At 38.2% G+C, this 18953-nt stretch overlaps 3 protein-coding genes across 10 annotated transcripts in view; 1 reads left to right on the top strand and 2 right to left on the bottom strand.

The window, feature by feature from the left end:
- Positions 1-4668, top strand: part of zcchc24 (zinc finger, CCHC domain containing 24) — a 33373-nt gene extending 28705 nt beyond the window's left edge. Inside the window, exon 4 of the mRNA XM_026223818.1 lies at positions 335-4668. Within this exon, the coding sequence (XP_026079603.1) occupies positions 335-448 (114 nt within the window). The 3' untranslated portion in view covers positions 449-4668. The remainder of the gene's footprint in view (positions 1-334) is intronic.
- A 1489-nt stretch (positions 4669-6157) lies between these two features.
- Positions 6158-8465, bottom strand: ppifa (peptidylprolyl isomerase Fa). Of its 2 annotated transcripts, XM_026223817.1 has the most exons (6): positions 8298-8465; positions 7875-7905; positions 7578-7666; positions 7325-7421; positions 6450-6525; positions 6158-6375 (listed from the first exon to the last, which is right to left on the bottom strand). In XM_026223817.1, exons 1-6 carry the CDS (start codon positions 8436-8438, stop codon positions 6240-6242), a joined length of 570 nt encoding a protein of 189 aa, XP_026079602.1. In that variant the 5' UTR covers positions 8439-8465; the 3' UTR covers positions 6158-6239. The 2 variants fall into 2 exon arrangements, with proteins under 2 accessions (XP_026079602.1, XP_026079601.1); XM_026223816.1 differs by lacking the exon at positions 7875-7905 and having other exon boundaries at positions 6159-6375; positions 8298-8321.
- Positions 8466-8882: 417 nt separating this feature from the next.
- Positions 8883-18953, bottom strand: part of zmiz1a (zinc finger, MIZ-type containing 1a) — a 28980-nt gene continuing 18909 nt past the window's right edge. For 6 of the 7 annotated variants that reach the window (XM_026223811.1, XM_026223813.1, XM_026223812.1 and 3 more), the window contains exons 6-19: positions 18644-18934; positions 18372-18554; positions 18107-18175; positions 17820-17985; positions 17332-17473; positions 16599-16809; positions 16228-16333; positions 15961-16121; positions 14747-14814; positions 14578-14646; positions 14200-14450; positions 13780-13946; positions 12438-12695; positions 8883-11825 (exon numbers count right to left, since the gene is read on the bottom strand). In XM_026223811.1, coding sequence (XP_026079596.1) covers positions 11718-11825; positions 12438-12695; positions 13780-13946; positions 14200-14450; positions 14578-14646; positions 14747-14814; positions 15961-16121; positions 16228-16333; positions 16599-16809; positions 17332-17473; positions 17820-17985; positions 18107-18175; positions 18372-18554; positions 18644-18934 — 2250 coding nt within the window. In that variant the 3' untranslated portion in view covers positions 8883-11717. The remainder of the gene's footprint in view (positions 11826-12437; positions 12696-13779; positions 13947-14199; positions 14451-14577; positions 14647-14746; positions 14815-15960; positions 16122-16227; positions 16334-16598; positions 16810-17331; positions 17474-17819; positions 17986-18106; positions 18176-18371; positions 18555-18643; positions 18935-18953) is intronic. The other variant, XM_026223810.1, reaches the window with a different exon arrangement.

The raw sequence follows: 18953 nt of genomic DNA, 5'->3' as shown, positions 1-18953 counted from the left end.
AATCCTCTTGTATATTAATCTCTGCAAAATTACAGAGGGGCAAAAATGAAATGAAGTTTTAATAACAAAACATGTACTTCTGGCAGCGATTGCAAACACAAGGACGTATTGGCTCTTGATAGCCATCCTAAACAAATTCCTGACACACCCCTGCGGTTGGTCTATTGTGGTTTGAGACTTGGACCTACGAGATCCTGATAGTTAGTCTCCAAAACCATATCTCCAAAGAGTCTAGCCAAATATAAAAAGAAATCTCCAGTTTCAACCTGACTGATGTTGTGGACAGAAGTACACATGCACTCAAAGTGTGATTCACATGTTCTGCTCCTCTCAGCGTCCTTTAGAGAAACCCGACGGCCTGGACGTGTCCGACCAGAGCAAGGAACACCCGCAGCATCTGTGCGAGAAGTGCAAAGTCCTGGGCTACTACTGCCGCCGTGTGCAATAAAGGAGGATCCCGAGGTCGTCCCCGCCCTTTCCCATCGCTTCGCCTACCAATCGCTCCAAGAAAAAGTGAAAAGTGCCAAAATATTCATGTAAATATCTCTAACGCTAGTAATGGCTTTGTGTATCAGAAGCATGCAGCGCATTTATTGTGTATAATGGACAATTGAATATGTTTGGGACAGTATTTCTATCCGTATGGGACGCAGTGGATTACCTCACCATTGCATCCCCTGATTGTGTGTTTACAGACTCTCCCTTCATTCTCCCTGCCAAGTGAACTATGAGGATGTGCTGAGCACTAAAGGTGTCACGTTAGTTTGCTCATATAAGGGCCCAGTGTGCCTTTGCAGAGTTTTTGGGTCAATAGCACATCATATTAACTGTGAATTAACAGAGGGACAATGGACTTTCCATCCCTAGCTTTTGTGTCATATATTTATTTATGTTTGTGTATCATTTCGTAGTGCAATTGAATTAACTAAACTGGGATAATTTCATCAGTGTTTATATCTGGACAGGTATTGCCTAACCCCACCTCTTGCCATTAGAAACTACTGTAGAATAGAACTTTCTAAAGCTTCGGATTAGTGCGTCAGGTAGTTTATATTTTTCACGAACGTGTATGAATTGCCAAATGCGAGATGTTTTTCGTCAAGTTGGTTAAATACAGCCCCTGGAGCATTTGAATGGAGTTGTTGGCAACTATGCAAAACCATTGCAGCTTATGCGGAGTCATCAGCTCCTTACATTTGCTGCGCAGTCGAATGAAGTGTGTGGATGATCGAAACAAAGCCATGGCTAGCTGACTTACACTTTTGAAATGTGATTACGTATGTTGTCAATTGTTGCCAGAGAACTGCTTCGAACGTCTTAGAAACCCATGTAAAGCTGAAGTGTTTTGGTACAGGGGTCAAAATGTGAGCTTTTCAGTCCATGTGCTAACATATAAAAACATAACTCCTGCTCTGCGCTGAGATATTTGCCTCAGGAGAAAGAGTGTGTTTGAATGACACATCTCAGATGAAATGTGCATCTGTCTTATATAAAACCGCTCTAAAAAATGTCTTTTTTTCATTTCAATATTATGCAACACATTTATTTTTCAATTCAAAATGACTCATTCACATCCTCCACTCTTGAAATTAAAAAAGGTTACAAAACGTTTCCCCCCAAAGCAATGCCATAGAAGAAGAATAGTTTTTAAATCATCCATTTTTTATAACCTAAAGAACCATAAAGAAACTTTTGTGCAATGCAAAATTTCTAGGGATGTTTAATGGAACCATGGATGCATAAAGAACCTTTATTTTTTAAGAATGTTGAATTTGACCCTTGCACTAAAATATGTTTCCTTAAAGAAATGTTCTGCTGTTTACACAATCATTCTGATCATATCTCAGAATGAAATCCTTAATTTTTAGCGTTTTTATTGCCTTACCCCACATGTGCATGGTTATGCACTGGCTACAAACATACCTGATGAATTACACCCAGTTTAAACTGTGATTTTTGGGAAGCATTTTCTATTTGAGTGGACAAATATATGGTTGTAAAGGGAAAAGAAGGACAAAGGAAGTGATGCTGAAGAGTTTTTTTTTTTTTTGGAGATGTAACGAGAAAACACTTTGGGTACATTTAATTGGAAGACATTTGGAGAGAAACGTTTGATAGAGAACATTTTGAAGGGAGGTTGTTAATATTTGGATGGAAGTAAGTGTGTACAGGACATCATCTATGTGCCTTTACCTCTTTTTATGGCTCACACAAAGTACTAATTGATCATATTTGAGTGTGGACAATAAAATGTAGCTTCACGTGTTCCAGTGAGAAGCCGTAGATGGATATTGTGAGAATTGTGTTATCATTGCGTTGTTAATCCTAGATGTACATATGAAGTTAAACGCATTTACATGGTAAATACAGTGTGCATAATTGTTTACTTATCATTGGAGTCCACATATTTTCTGTTGAATATTAGTCAATGTTTCATTTATTGGAATAAACTCAGATGAAGATAGGAATCTTGTCTGAAGGGAACGTCTAGTGCCTTAACACAGTTTGGTTATGAAAAGTCAGGAGTTTTGCCAAGGAATGTCATGTATGATGCTGAGGAATTAAAGGAGCCGATTAGATGTAAACCAGCCAATTTTACTTTAGCTGAAAAAATGGGTTCGAGTTTCTGACGGGAAATTCAAGGAGAATAAACTGCCAGGGAGTCAATCATTAGATCACTGTTAAATAAAAAACAAGACTGTTTCTGCGAGTCGCTGCTTTGTTCTCTGGACGTCATCATTGTTTCTGAGACCCTTTATTTCTTGGTAACGGTGTTTTTCTGCTGTTGCTAATGGCTTCGCTGTGCGCACATTCTTACACGCCAAGGTTTACTCCAGGCCTCATTTAGGCTGGAATGAGTTCCTCTGCTTTTTGATAAACACCGTAATGAATGGCATAATGAAAATAACCAATGAAATAAATGATTACCGTGGATTCATCATAAATGCTGATCACCAATGGCTGGTACTCTACACATAATGATTTCCTTGCATCTTTGGGATCAATTCAGTTTAGTGTCAGGTCTGTTCACTTTAACAGATGACCCAATGCACCACTAGATTGAGGCGTTGTTATTAAATTTGCTTTATTATTGCAAAATAGTTGCATTGCACTATATACGTGACTAAAATGATAACAGCCCTTGTTGAAGGCATATTTACGTAAATGAGCTTCCCCTGATTTCTACTTTATTGAATGAAAGACAGAGCTTGTGGTATTGACAGTGTACATGCATTTAAAACTATACAAAGTGCTTTTTGCGCATGTGTTTTTGTCTTGAAATACATATACTTGACTTTTATAGCTCTCTTTCAGTATAAACTTGTTGTTTTCTATTAAAGGTATGTGTATTTTGGAAACAATATAGATAATGAAGATTTTGGAACAATTTGATATCCAGACAAGATTTTGTTGTTTTCCCTTACAAAGATACTAGTGTGTGTTTTCTGTATATATTAGATTACCATCATTATCAAGTTAGCGATTTCAAAATGTTATGATGCAATATTAAAACGTATGTGAAAAAAGGGCAAAATGCTGCGATGCAAAAGAGTTTTTTCTTTTCTTTTTTTCTTTCTTCCTTTGATGTTTTACAATAATCTTTGGTTATATCCTACAGAAATATTTATGGAAGGATTTTGTTCTTTTTTTTTAACAATTCAATTCTTTTTCTTTGTATAAAATATGCAACAGAAGCTACTCTATGAAGAAAATATTGATGACTACATAGAATATTATTCAAAAGTTGGTACATAATTAGTATGCCCTTAAAAGCCATTTTATTTGTGTTTTGTTATTCAAGATGTTATCGGTATATAGTAAACTAACCTGTTACGAGCATACGTGTGCTTCAACGTTGTTTAGAATCTTTTCGTGTCTTGCAATACAGCATGAATGTTTTGATTTGCATTTATAGGAAACTTATAACACTCGTTCCATCACAAACAGCTGTTTTTCACATAACATAGACTGACTCGCACACTGTAAGTCGTAGGGCCTTTTTACTGAGGTGTTTGATAGATGCAAAACAGTGGCAAAAAAAAAAAAAGTGACTAACTTCAGTCATTGACCATTACACTGAATTGCACGTACAAACCTTTTACATGGTCGAAATGTGTTTGTGAATCAGGCCCATACTGTATGAAACTGTGAGCTCTAGTTAGCCGTCTCCAGTTACTGCCAAGTCCAGGAATGATTTCGAAATATTTTTCTTCGTATGTAAAAAAAGAGAGAGAGAAAAGAGACTATTTTTCAAACAAGTGTGTGGGACTGAAGTTTGCATGTGCATGTTTTTTAAATAATTCGAGATTTATCATTTGTGCAATGTATTCTTATTTAATATTAATACGTTTAATTCTAGCCGAGATATCTTTTGTAGAATACACCTCTCTAATTGTTAGTCATTAATAAATGCCTATTCACTCTTGGGTTTCCAGTACCATTAATAGATTTTCTGAATGTACTGAGTTAAGTATGTTTATGTTTGTAATGTCTGTAAAATATTTGTCATCATATTGGAGTGGACCGAGCAACAGAATGTGGGACGAGATGAAATCTGTTGCTCTGCGTCCATGAAACGGCATTCCGATATGTGCCTTATTTGTTAGTTAGGAAAACTGAAGACTGTGCTTTTAGAAGTTTGTCCGATTAAAACATTGCCTATGTGAATCATGACTCCGTTTCATTTTTTTCTAATAGCACACAATGATATATATTACTGTTCAATCTGTGCCAAATATACGTAGAGCCTGTTTTTGGATTTCAACATGTTCTTTGGCCCGTGTCTGGGTGTTGGGAAATTGTATCCATTTTAAATCAGTCACGCTAAAGGCAGTATGGACTGATTAATTATTTAGATATGGTCCTTGGGAATGATGCTTGTGTAATTGAAAACCATAGTCTGAAGCCTTAGGGAACAGTTGTCATTCTGACATCACTGTCGAACAGCCCCGAAGAGTGTTTCTTTCAGTTCAGCGTTTGCCTGGTCATCGCAACAGCACAGGTTTGAAGACACAGATGTGTATTTTTTTCACTCGGCCTAATTACTTGTAATGATTGTAAACACATGAGCGCTGTATGTGAACATCAGGACTTGGCGATGACGCTGGCTTTTCTCTCGAAGCCAACTTTAAGTAATTGGCCTACACATTCCAAATCCCTTAAACTTCACTAGAGGGTGGAGGCCCAAATTATATCAAGTTTGTTGCAACAATGCAGACTTAAACAGAGCGGGACTGAGAATGTCTCCATGGCAACACTGCAATCGGAGAAGTCAAACAAACCATTTGTGAGTTCAGACCCCATATGGTTTCATTTAGGAAAGAGCAGTGTTTTCCACAAAGGTTCATAATTTACTTTCATAAGGCATTGCTGTGATAAGCTACACCTACACACCGTCTAAAACGGACTGCTCATTTTCATTTCAGGGTTTGTGAATGTCATCTGGCTGCAGTTATAATGTCTGACAAACTCGTATTCTCGACCGTCTCCACAGCTATTGTCTGAACATGTTCAGAAGACTCTTGCTGAAAGTTTACCATTGGAGGTGGAGAATTTTCATAGCCAAACAGGATGCCATATCCTGCTTTAGGGGGGCAGGAAATCTTGTCACTTGAAATTCTAAAAAAAGGTTTAGGATCATTCTCAAGAAGATTTAAAAAGCATGCCACTCAACCAGATATACTGCTGCAGTTGTAGCCAGTCCTCGTCTGGAAAACAGCCTCGAGTCATTTAAAAAAAAAAAAAAAAAAAAAAACAGGGCACAGGATGCAAATATCCTGGAAGAAATTCCATATGTCATGTATAATATATTTATTTAAAAAAAAAAAAATCCTGGGTTTTCACTGGCATAGTTCTCAGAAAGTAAACAATCTCTGTATAGCTTTTATCATAATAATAATAAAAAAAAGGCTTTAACAGTATAAATTTCCTTATGGCCCAGGGCATTTGATCCACAAGATTTGTAAGTAATCACCATACGTCATTTGCTTACTTAGTAAGCATAAAACACCTCAATGGATCCATAGACTGACACATTAAAATAATAAAAAAAAAAAAAAAAAAAAAAATATATATATATATATATATATATATATATATATATATATATATATATATATATATATATATATATATATATATATATATATATATATGAAATAGTTTACTATAAATTACATGCATTAAGCAGTTTTGTTGTGAAACCCTTCGATCACATTGAAATGAATGCACATCCTTGGTTACTTGAGTTCTCCACAGTCTGTGATGACAATCTTCTTTAAAGTTCCTCCATCATGTAGGCCGCAGGACTCCATCACAGAGACCGTCTCCATTCCCTCTTTGACCTGCCCAAAAACAACGTGTTTGCCATCTAGCCTGAAAGAGAACGAGAGTAACATCAGCACTTGGGATGAGTAACAATAAAACCAAAAACCTTTCCACCATCATACCATTCTGTTTTTGCAGTGCAGATGAAAAACTGGGATCCATTTGTGTTAGGCCCAGAGTTGGCCATGGATAGAACACCTACGAGAGAGAGACAGAGAAAATCAGACCACCTCCGGAGTTAATGCATGCATTTTATAGGCAAGTTTGTCACTTTGAATAATTTAATGGTATAGAGATTCAGGGAAAAATCTAACAATCAACAGTTCCACAATAAAAAATAAGAGTTTGAAAAGCAGCAGGGGGTACTGGATGAAAGACAACATCTGGGTCGGGTAAGTTACAGCTCTCTACTATAATTACATCCAGTCATGTATTACACAACTCAACACTATTTGCCCATATTAATCTATCAAGAGGGTTTGCTGGTGTAGGATCCCCCTGGCACCAAAAATGCACTAGGATAGGCTGGCTTTGACTTGCTTAGAAAGTAGGTCATTTGATTGAAGATTACAAAAGGATTTATGCAACTGAGGGAGCCTTACTACCACCCTGTGGCTGTAAACAGATCCACATGCAGATTTTGCACATTTCCACAGGCTTGTGATGATGAAATTGAGCTGAATCAGATTCCAGAGGATCTGAGTAGATACCATGTCTAGACACATGCAGAAAGAAACTATGGATTTCCACAGAATTGGATTGCCCTCCATTGACAAATTGCATTATTAAAGCATTTTGAATAAATTATGTTGTCAGCTACCAATGAGGATACAGCACCATAGTAGAACTCTAGTTATTGCTAACATTTTATTTCGAACCTTTTACAGATTCTTAAAAAATTATATGTTTCATCCTATGTGTAATCAAAAGATGTTCTCTATTTTGGTGACAGTTTATTGTAAGTATGGTACAGTAACAATAACAGCAGTGACATCACCTGGTCCAGTGTGTTTCAGCTTGAAATTCTCATCATTAAATGTCTTTCCATAAATAGATTTTCCACCAGTGCCATTATGATTAGTGAAATCTCCACCCTGTCAGCAAAACATCAATCATAAGATGGCCTTAGGACCAAACCATGTAACTCATAACCAATAAATAAACAAAACTGAAGAGATAAGATGGCATTTTTATTTAATAAACAAGGGTAATGCTAAAGGGCACAGTGAACAGTAGCACTAATAGTTTACCTGACACATGAACTCAGGGATGATTCTGTGGAATACTGAGCCCTTATATCCAAAGCCATGCTCTCCTGTACAAAGGGCCCGGAAATTTGCTGAAAGACAAGAACCAATATGAGAACTGCACTGTATAAAACAGTGACATTTATATACGTTTTATACATTATACTGTATTGTATATAACGTAGAATATCTAAAATGAATTGTACATTTTTCATTTGTAATTTTTGCAAGGTCATAAATATTTTTAGACTAATGTTACATATTCTTTTTTAGATTATTATGAAACCTATATTTGCTTACCAGCTGTTTTGGGTACAACGTCAGCATAGAGCTGCAAATAAAGTACGAAAAACCTGTCTTTAGACTATTGATATATTTTAATAATACTAATAATACGTAATGAACACAATAATAATTATTATAACAACGATCGTTATTTTTATTATTCTAATTTATGAATTATTAGGCCTATATTACAAATATCGTTATTCATAAAAATACATATTAACCTAGCTACTATTAAAAATGGCCATATTTACAACAGAAACTAAGTTACTGGTGAAAACATGAATTACTCGAGTTATTTTCAATCACTGACACACACTCACACACACAAAATATTTTTTCTCGCTCTTTTCATTGTAAAAGTCTCTGATTCAAACATTTAAATGTTAACGTACATTACAAATAACGGCAGTTCAGCTTAAATGACCCATGACTTGCCTCAATAATAATTCTTCCAATGAACTCTCCGTCAGCTGTAATGTCCATAAAGACAACAGGGTTCTTCACCGGTCCTGAAACCAGTCTGTTCGCAGCGATGGCGACAGAGCAATATTTCATACGATTTTTCATCTGTAACATTCTTACTGTAGTAGTGTTGAAACTCCATCAACGGATACAGCACTCAAGGTTATAACTAGCGTACACAAACAGCACGTGACATGTTCTTCTATGGTTAAAGAATGGAGAGCCATAAGAGCGTCAAGTTAATATCAACAGCGACACCATGTGGTCTGACAAGCCGAAATACTAGTTTGTATTGATTCGGTTTAATCTATTCAATTACATTTTAAGCTTCTCTTTATCTTGTTGATCCAAAAGACTCGAGTAAAACGCCCTGTTATCTTATCCCCCATGTGCTCCCATGAGAAAGCCTTTTTTTTGTTACACATAGAAAACATTTGCCTCCCATTTCTGCTTTTCTCATTATGGTTGTTTTCTTGCAGTAACTGTAGTCCTGTGGATTATCACTGCAGGTTCTCACAGCTATGCATGCACACCAAAGGAAACATCAGAAAAAACTGGTTTCATCTGAATACATATTTATTAGATAAATATTAGGATGTCACAGCATCTAACTACATACAGTTTTGCAAGACTAAAAATCACAATTAGTTTTTTCTTTTTTTTTCTTTTCTTTTTCTTCTGACCAGTTTAGAATATGAAATGATTGTACAACAGAATGTACAAGCAAAGACAACTGCGACGTTTGGTGCCAATCACCTCAGATTGTACCTCATATTCGTTTTTAATTTTCCTGATCGTGATATCAAAATTGTACAAACTCTGGATTTTGGTTACAATCTTTTGGAACCGCCCCTGGCCCCATGTCCCTATTGTCCAAATTATTTCCCCAGGATTTTCTTCATTATCTTCTGTAGCACCTTATTAAGTACACAAGAAATGGAGCAATACACATAAGCTAAATATTACACAAATGTGTCTCTTTTTATCCCCTCCCCAGATTCCTCAGTCATGTGGGATGAATATTTTACAAAAGTGAACAAATGCTTAGAGGTTCCACAGACGCTAACAAACACAGATTCATTTTACCCAATTTAGATTCTGATGGGAGGATGCAAGCTTTACAAATTCTAAATACACAATGCACATTCCCCTGGGGAAAATGAATACATTTCTGTTAACGTGTCTCTATTTATCATTTACATATGTACATGCATCCCTAATGTGCCCCTTCCCCCTTTTTCCTTCGACCCTCACTAAACCCTCACCTGTAGCGGTGTAGTGAACACACTGTCTATTTCATTTAAACACTTCTGTTCCTGCCTCAGCACTCACTGCCTCTTCAATGACTGTACAACGATAGTACGTGACAGCTCCGAGCCGACAACCTTAGGAGTCTTTAAGTTCAGTTTATGCTTATTTGTGGGAACGAATATGTGGCAGTGCATCTTTGAGAAAGGATATACAAGTGAACTACAGACAAACGCTATAGAACTTGAACCCACGTTTTCCTGTCAACGACAAACATCATTTTTGTACATAATTCTACATCAAGAAGTACAGGGGGGAAAAAAACGAACTAAAAACTAATATTGCAAATCATAAAAAAAAACTTAAAATGGAAACATGTTTAGACGGTGATGTGTCATCAAACAAAACACATCCCAAACAGTATTCAGGTGTACAGATGTCAGCCTTCTTCAACAGTATTGTAACATCAGTATGACGGAAATGTGGTTACAATATCATAAATACGGACTATTATTCAAGTTGGCCATTTTGATTTAAAAACAAAAACTAAGAAATCTTAAAGAAAATCCATCTTGTACACTGATATAAAAGTTAGACTGATTTTTTACCGAAATGTACATTTTCTGTAAGAATTGAATGCATTGATGGGTACTGAGATAATATATAGATTCATTATATAACTGAATTAAAAAGTAAAAATCTATATATATAATATTCTAACATTTTCTTCATTGTTTGGGGTGTAATAACTATGATATTACCTGTAAACACACTGCTAAAAGTGAAACATACATTTGATTAAATTCTATCGGTAACTATTTAAAAATGGGCTTGTCAAAATAGGTTTGGGTCACCTTCTTCAATCAGGGCGCATAACTTTGGTAATCCATTGGCATCTTTTGAGAAATGTACACATTTTTAACAACAGAAAGAAAAATAATTACCATTATATGAACAATATATTGTGCATTATAGAATAAAACGTTAACACAACAGTTCATGAACAAAAGGCTGCATTAAAACAGAACAGAAGAAATGACTGAGGAACAGAACAGTATCACTTAAAATAAGGGGCGATTGGCAACAGTGAATTTTTCAACATTGTATGCAGTTTGAAGAGGGGTGCAAACACAAGGGCCTAAGACGACCAAGCCTCATGCAGGAAGAGAACTCACATAGAAGACAGATGACACAAGACTGACTTCCCTTTGAAATGTGAATTGCTTTCTTCTTGCTCTGTGACCGCTAGTGTGGAGAATCCACAGGACGTTGCGGGAGGAGGAACAGTCTGTCGGAAGATGCACAATATTATGGGTACAGTGCTGAAATGTTTGCAATTCTGTCTTGAGAAGGAAAAGAATGCATGCCGTGACGCCCTCTAGCATTTGTTTAGAACATGATGCATATGTCTGAAGGTGCTGGACATATGAATCGCATTACAAAATGAGGTGCAAAGCTGCGCGGTGTACTAGAACAGAACACATTCTCGTGTCCTGTGGCGTGAGGGTTTGGAGGACTTTCGCAAGGCTCCCATCATTAGTCTCTGGGATGGGAGGGTTAGAGCATTCTGGTGATTCCGAGATGAGCTTTATCCCTTTTGTTGTCTCCTTTACAGGCTTCCAGGTGCAGTTTGACGCATTCTCTTGTGCTTTTTTTGAGGGAGATGGACAGACAAACAGTGTGGACATCCTGCAGACAAGGACTTGGGAAGCCGTGGTGGTAGAACTTGGAAGAACAAACCTTCAAGAGATTGCGAACACACAGAGGCCGGTATAGGAAGAATATATATATATATATATATTCTATTCAGGTCTTTTCACAAAAGGAAAACAAATCTGAATTAAAAATGCTACAATACTTTCCTAGTGAGCACAGGCATAGTTCTGTGTGACGTATTCATATGAACTGATTATAGCTGCACATGTATTTCCATTAGTACTGAAAGATATCACTTTAGTGCCAACCAACATGGCTGCCATATATGTGTGGAAAAGGTTGCTTGTAAAAGGGTGAGATATTTACACGAGGAAGAGGCAAAAGGATGGCTGGTTCCTGTTTGCAAAGTACAGAGTCAGTCTTCTGGTGTCTCTCGATTCCTGACAGCCAAACAAATTAGGGCCTCCACAAAAGGCCGGCCGAAAGAAGTCAGTTGTTCTCAAAAAGGGAAAGCAGATCGTCATTGCTGCTGCTGGGGAGGTCAGGAGGGTCTAAGTATGACAGCAACTCGTCTGGGTTCGCCAGTTCTGGCAGAAGCTGCAGAGAGAGACAGACAGACACTTTTATGTTAAAATCTTGCAAATGACCTTATAGAAATGTGAAAATACTGGGAAATAAACACAGAAATATACTTGGTTCAATACATGTTAAGCTCAGATGACAAAATTTGTGGCATGATATAAGAAGGAATAACAACAAAATACATTTGATTCAACCATTGTAAAAAGTAAAAATTAAAAAAAAGGTGATAACGAGGCTCTGAGAATAGAAAAATAAACTTGGACAATTTTTGGCAAGTAGTTAAGCTAATTATTTTATAAAAGGCAGGTAAATTGAATTTGTCAAATTTAGTCTTATTTGAGCGTTATTTGTTGGTTGAGTATTATTTTAGCTATAAAGCGGTTTAAATAAAAATTTAGAGAAGGCATTAAGTTGTTAAAGACATTCTAAAATTGGATATAACTTTAAAGAAAGATTTAGTAAAAGATTTGAATTTTAGAAAAAAGATTGAGTTTAACTTGTACTGAATCCAGAATATTCCATAAATTAGAACGTGTCAGAATGCTCAGTGCTTTGGACCACGACGAAAGCGTGTGGCTTACATGACTGTGTGAGAAATGTAAGTAGCACATGAGTGTAGATACTCACATCCAAAGAAGGCTCGGGCATGTCTGCAGGTCCCTGGCCACCTGCCTGCCCATCGGCGGCGGGGTTGAAGGTCATGTCAGCATGTGGGTGACTGTTTTGGCCTGGCTGCTGGGGGGGCGGGGGCTGGCGTGGGGGCTGGGAGGATGGGGGGCCGCTGTGATGCAATGGCTGAGCTGATTGGCTGTTGGGGTGAGGGGATGCGTGCATGCCTGGCTGCATGGAAGCATGGGATTGATCAGCGCTCACAGGACGAGGCATCTGCAGAGGGAGGAGACAGGAGCGATGAGTCTATCTGCATAAAGTGGATCACTGACTGAGAGAGCAGCCATAGACAGACAGAGAGCAAGACGGATGCCATGCAGATGATTCCGGAGCACATACACCTTCATTAAACTAAGGGGATTTGCAAAACAATATATTTGCCAAATTCATCTGCGCAAAACCGAAGTATAACTTGGGTCTTAATACTAAGAGGAAAATAGTTCATTTACATACTTCTGGGGAGATTTAGATATTTCAAGTTCGAAATCAACACAAAAACAGACCTGTATGTAGATTGATTAGAAGAAACTTGCTCACAGCAGGTGTAAAATATGAGACGTTTATTTTAAAACACATCATGTTAGTATTAAATATAATGTTGTTAATGGCAGTACTGAAGTGGTAAGCCAATAGGAAAGTCTGACAGTAATTTTCTTAAGTTATTTCTGGAGGTGTATACGTGCTCTGATAGCTGTAGCAGTGAGGCTTTAAAAGAGATGAATTAGGGACCAAACCTCTCAGACAAAGTTTACCATACTGACACAGCATGTTACAGTTTTTTTGACAAACTACAGCTTCATCCCTTATTAATAATAATGATATTTTAATGTAACCTGAAAGTCCAGGTAACTGAAACTTAAAATATTCAAAAAGGTTATGAAGGCTTTATACAAGAAATCCCTTATGACTGAGCAGTTTAAACCAAGTATGGTAACTTTATAAAAAGATTCCATTTTTATTTTCTATACAATGATCAACATATATACATAACGCACAGTACATTTGGTAAACATGGAAGCCCAAACCTGCATGTGATGCTCAAGAACCAATGAGATTTGTTCTAATGCCTGACACACATGTATGCGTGTCGATATCATTAAAAAATGAATAGCAAATGATGACATTGAACTGCATTAGCCACTACCTTTTTTTTATTTTTTAAATGCATCATTTTACTCTAGTATCATTGGACCTACATTTTTTTTTTAGGAGATTGTGAGGGGGTCTCTATCTTGGAGTAAAATATGTCTCAAACATCAGCTCTTGTAGCTTGGAAACCTAAGGGTATGAAGTGATTTACCGAGTCGGGCATGCCGTGGATGAGAGGCTTGTCGGGGGCCATGAGGCTGTTGGGCATGTCTGGAGGATGTGAGAGCTGGGGTCCGTGCATGAAGTCATTCATGGGAGTTCCGCCACCAGAGTTACTGTGGGAGAAGTCAAAGTTTCCATGGCCCTGGTAACTATTGCCTGATGCATAAAACAGAGAAATAGCAATGAGGAGTGATGACCTCAGAATCACCGAAACAAAGAGCTAGAGAGGTTTAGACAGCTTGGATGGCAAACCAGCCTATTAAGAGCTCACAGGCGCAAGTTCTTCTGACTGTTACGATTGAAGGGAAAAAAATCAGGCATACCTAAACAATGAAGCTTGTAAAACGCTAAGCACTGTTTTATGAGACAGACAGAAAGGAAAGAACATAGAATATGAACAGGTGCTGACCTCTACCTTGGCCCCCATATTCGCCATTATTTCCTCCGTGCTGAGGGTGGAGGGGGGTGTAGGGTGAAGGGCCGGGACCCAGCTGGGCGATCATATCCAACACATTAGGCATGATCATTTGACTGGGACTCATGGTTTTAAAACGCTTGGCCAGAGGGCCATCTGGGTCCTCCTTTATATGAATGTCTGACTTTATGGGCACTGGCCTCCAACTACACGTAGGGTCGATGGTGACCTCTTCAAACTCCGAACTGCAAGAACAACATTCATGACTGCCAATAATGGGATGTTTATAATTTAACAATCATATCTCAGGTGCGTTTTTACAGGGCTCTTACTGAATAACTGTGAGATCCAATTTTTGAGTGATAAACTTACTTTTGAATCGCATTGAGAATTCCCCACATGTACTGATCCACCTCCAGCCCTTCCAATAATGCTGTTTTACTGGGGACAGACCGAAACATATTAAACACACTGCCAAGAGGAACAGCGGATCACATTTATTTGGCTGCCCAAAACAATTCTTGTGTGGTTTGCCACGTACTTGCATACAGGACATCTCCACGTTCCTCTCTCACAGTTCAGCTGCAGATAGGACTCCAAGTCAAAGCACTGCAACAGAAAATGAAATGTTAATTCAATCTATATATATAGATATAGAACTGCAGTAACAGTGGCATGGGATTGTGGGGTTTTCGCACACTTTGTTTTGATTCACACACTTGCCACAAATTTTGCATTGATGATGTGGGAAATTCCAAAACACATTTATTTACATAACGCAAATGAGTGATAATCTAAAAGTACAATGATCAGAATCAGTATTTTTGTTTTGTTGCAATGGGTCTTAACATCCTTAAAATGAGGAAAATGTATTCAAGAGGGAAAATAGCATTATATATATTTTTCCTAAAAAGTTTTTACACGTGTCATATGTGACACTGGACCACAAAACCAGTGTCAATTTTTCTAAATTTTTATTTATACATTATCTGAAAGCTGAATAAATAAGTTTTCCATTGATGTATTAGAATCTGACAATATTTGACTGAGATGCAACTATTTGAAAATCTGGAATCTGATCGTGCAAACAAATCAAAATACTGAGAAAATAGCCTTTGAAGTTGTTCAAATTAATTCTTAGCAATGCATATTACCAATCAAAAATTACGTTTTGAGATATTTATGGCAGGACATTTACAAAATATCTTCATGGAACATGATCTATAATTAATATCGTAATGATTTTGTCATTAAAGAAAAATCTGTAGTTTTGTATATTAAATGTTTTTTTGTTTTTTTTGGCTATTGCTAAAAATTTACCCCAGTGACTTAAGACTGTTTTTGTGTTCCAGGGTCACATATGACAAATGTGTAAAAACTTTACAGGTTAGCTTGTTACAAGCATAAACCTCAACATTTATTACAGTGACTCTGATAAGGAATTATTATCTTAAATCAGGATTTTCCAAATTGTTCATGACAGAACTATAAGGTTTGTGAATAATTAATTCAGTCATTAAAGTTCACATGCATGACATGTGACCACTAAACAACAACAACAGAGGTCCGTGAACGTGAAAATGTGGTTAAATTATTGAAATATTCACTTATTATTTCAAGGAAACATTTTAGGTGTAAGAGGTTTAGCTGACAAAAAACAACAAATAAAACATTTTTATTCTGGAAATTAATCTTTAGATTTTTATTTTCTTGGGAAAACAAGAACATGATTAAGAACGCTTTAATGATGTGTACCTGCACGTGTTTGCAGTCATGTCCCCTAGCAGGGAGCTGGATCCGTCGGAATGTGATTGGACACTTGAGGGACACTTTGATGGCTGTCTGCTCTACTCCATCCTCTCCATTTAGTGTGGCATTCCCAGAGGAGGCTGCTACGCTACTGAAGTTCCTTTTAACTGCAGGAAAACAGACAAGAGACATTGCAAAGATTAGGGGTTGATGAAGATGATAATACATGGTGACAGACATCCACAGATTCCAAAGAATGCAGCATCTACTTACTTTTGGTAATGCAATGTTCGGCAGGAAGGAGCCTCTTCTTGAGGAGCCCTTGCAGGACCGATCTCACCGATGGCCTATGGACCAGCTGCAGCACGAACAAGTGCGACTGCAACAAGACCAAACATGTAACAACCCGCTCGCAAGCATCTTCACATCAGAATATCCTTTACACGATACAGTATCTGTACCATTCAGCTTTCAGACAGGAAAGCATTAAACTGATACCAGCAAATGTAGTGGGAAGGCAGAGAACAGAAGCTGCATCAAATCAGTGTTATCTGATTTCACATCACATGCTGTATAACAGCTCCCCGACACGGCCACTAAATGACGGACTATACATTATTGAAGAGCAACGGAGGAATACTCACACAACAGCAGGCTGTGACCGTTATCTGGATGGTGTTTCTCCCTGGCTGACACACATGCTTTAGGTGCAGGGGTTTGTGGGATGTTTTATTGTCGCCCCTCTCAATAGTGAGTGGGGTGGCATTGACACTGACTTGGACGGATGCGGGCCAATTGGTGTTCATTTGTCGGTCCTCATGATGATAGCACTTAAACTGCAGCTCCAGATCAGATCTGTTGGTCATGAGGTGAAGGGTCTAGTATTAATGGAACAGGCCTCATAACGTTCCAACTCATTCTGCACATAAGACTGTCTGCAGAATCTTCACACAGCTATGTTGCATTTAATGAAAGTGAATGGTGACTTTCCATAAAAAAAAAAAAAAAAATCTTACTGTCCTCAAACTTTTAAACACAAGTGCATGTTCTGAGGTCATGCAATAACTTTGTGTAAGAAAAAGTATACACATTTTCCTATGTATATATTCAAATCTAGTGAAAAATGCAGCATCAGAAGTTGTGCTTTTGTAGTGCTCGTCTTTTGTCATTTTTGGAGACTGATAGCATTGAATCATCATTCACTTTTATTCTTTTAAAACGAGAAGCATGAACGATCTGCTTCTGCTTCCACGGTAGAAAGAAAAATATACAAGTTTGGAAAAACTTGAGCGTGTGTAAATAATGATAGAAAGATCTTAAAATATTAAGGATGTCATTGTCAAGAGCATGCACAGTTTAGAGCAGTAACATGCACACCTCCACATGAGCGTCTGGTGGACGGAGGGGCGCAGATGGAAGACGTGGTTACTGACGGCCAGGTTGTGCTCTAATCTGAAGGGCTCCAGCACCACTCCATCTCTCACAGGGAACGTCAAACGCAGCTCCTCGTTGGGGTTGGCTACAGGAACAAACATTAAGATTAGATGGATTCATAGTCTTCCCAAGTAGACCATAGTATCAGTGTGTAATATGCTTTCAAGTTTGGCTTTCACCTCACCTAGTTTCACCCTTTCTCACCGAAGCACATATATTATGAATGAACTCTGAGTGGATGTGAAAAATGCATGAATCTCAGATAAATGTTCAATGGGGCTTTTTTTCCCACTCAGCTGCAGGTGGCAGATCAAAGGGTTCTCGGGGGTTTATTCTGATAGACTGTGACTGAGTTTGTAATATGAACAGAGTCGAGATCAATGCAATGAAACGGTCGTGTGTGGGTTTTTTTTTTTTTTTGCGTGACTCACTTGGAGGTGGAGGCAGAGAAGTCATGTTTGGCTTCATGTCTGGAGGAAACGGGGGCTTGACATCTTGACTGGGTGACATGTACGGTATACTACTTCCTGGGGTCATGGGTGGCGTGGGGTTCCCAGGAACCGGCGAGTGGGGGTAGTTCACCACCTGCCGAGGAGGCTTTAACCAAAGACACACATGATTACTGAAATAGAGTCACTAAATATACAGCAAATCTGTATATTTTACCCTGAATACAAATGGAAGATTACACATAATTGTGTATAGTTTCACCACCTACCCCATTTCCTTGATTATACCCATAACCACCTCCAGAGAAATTGTTGTTCTGACCATTAAATGGCTCTTGCTGAAATTAGAAAGAGCACACAAAATGTAAAGCAAGAAATCAAGATAGTTGCTATTACTATTTTATTTTCTTTTACCTACCAAAAGTAAACTTGCAAGTTTAAACTGAATGTGGCATCTTCCAAAGTGTGAGCCAAATTACACAATTTCCTCAAGAACATTTCTAACATTGCAAAGACCTAGCAATATGAATTTACCTTATAGTATTGGCCCATGGCTACCCCAGTAGGAGGGTACTGGCCAGAGCCCTGTTGTCCTGGCATCCTTTGCCCAGGGTAATTGGGTGAAGGAAGAGGTCTAGAAGCGTTTGGGTTAGGGTACTGTCCCTGCTGGTTGGGAAACTGGCCATTGGGTCCAAACTGCTGGCCTCCATAATTAGGCTGTGAAAATAAAAACAGTTGGTTCATCAACACAAATAGCCAATACAAAATATCTACTGAAGGTCTATTTTAACCATTGGTGGTCTTACCTCTCCTGGATAGTGCCTCTTGGTGCCCTGCATGGGCATGGACTGAGGTCTGGGTCCAGGGTAACCCTGTTGAGGCATCCTTTGGCCATGGCCACCGAAGGGCCCCATCCCTGGGCCCCTGGGCTGGTTCATACCCATTGGCGGGCCACTCATGTTGGAGCTATTCATGCCACCACCCATAGCAGCTGGGTTCATGCCTCCAGCCATGGACGGGGGCCCACGGGGCCCTGGCTGGTTCATGAACTGGTTATTGTAGCCTTGCGTAGGCCCCATCTGGAAAGAGGAGCAGACCTGTGGAGAAGACAACGGC

The sequence above is a fragment of the Carassius auratus genome, chromosome 38 (assembly GCF_003368295.1).
Source record: "Carassius auratus strain Wakin chromosome 38, ASM336829v1, whole genome shotgun sequence".
NCBI lineage: Eukaryota > Metazoa > Chordata > Actinopteri > Cypriniformes > Cyprinidae > Carassius > Carassius auratus.
Note: the sequence above shows the minus strand (reverse complement) of the source record. Positions and strands in the feature narration are given on the sequence as shown.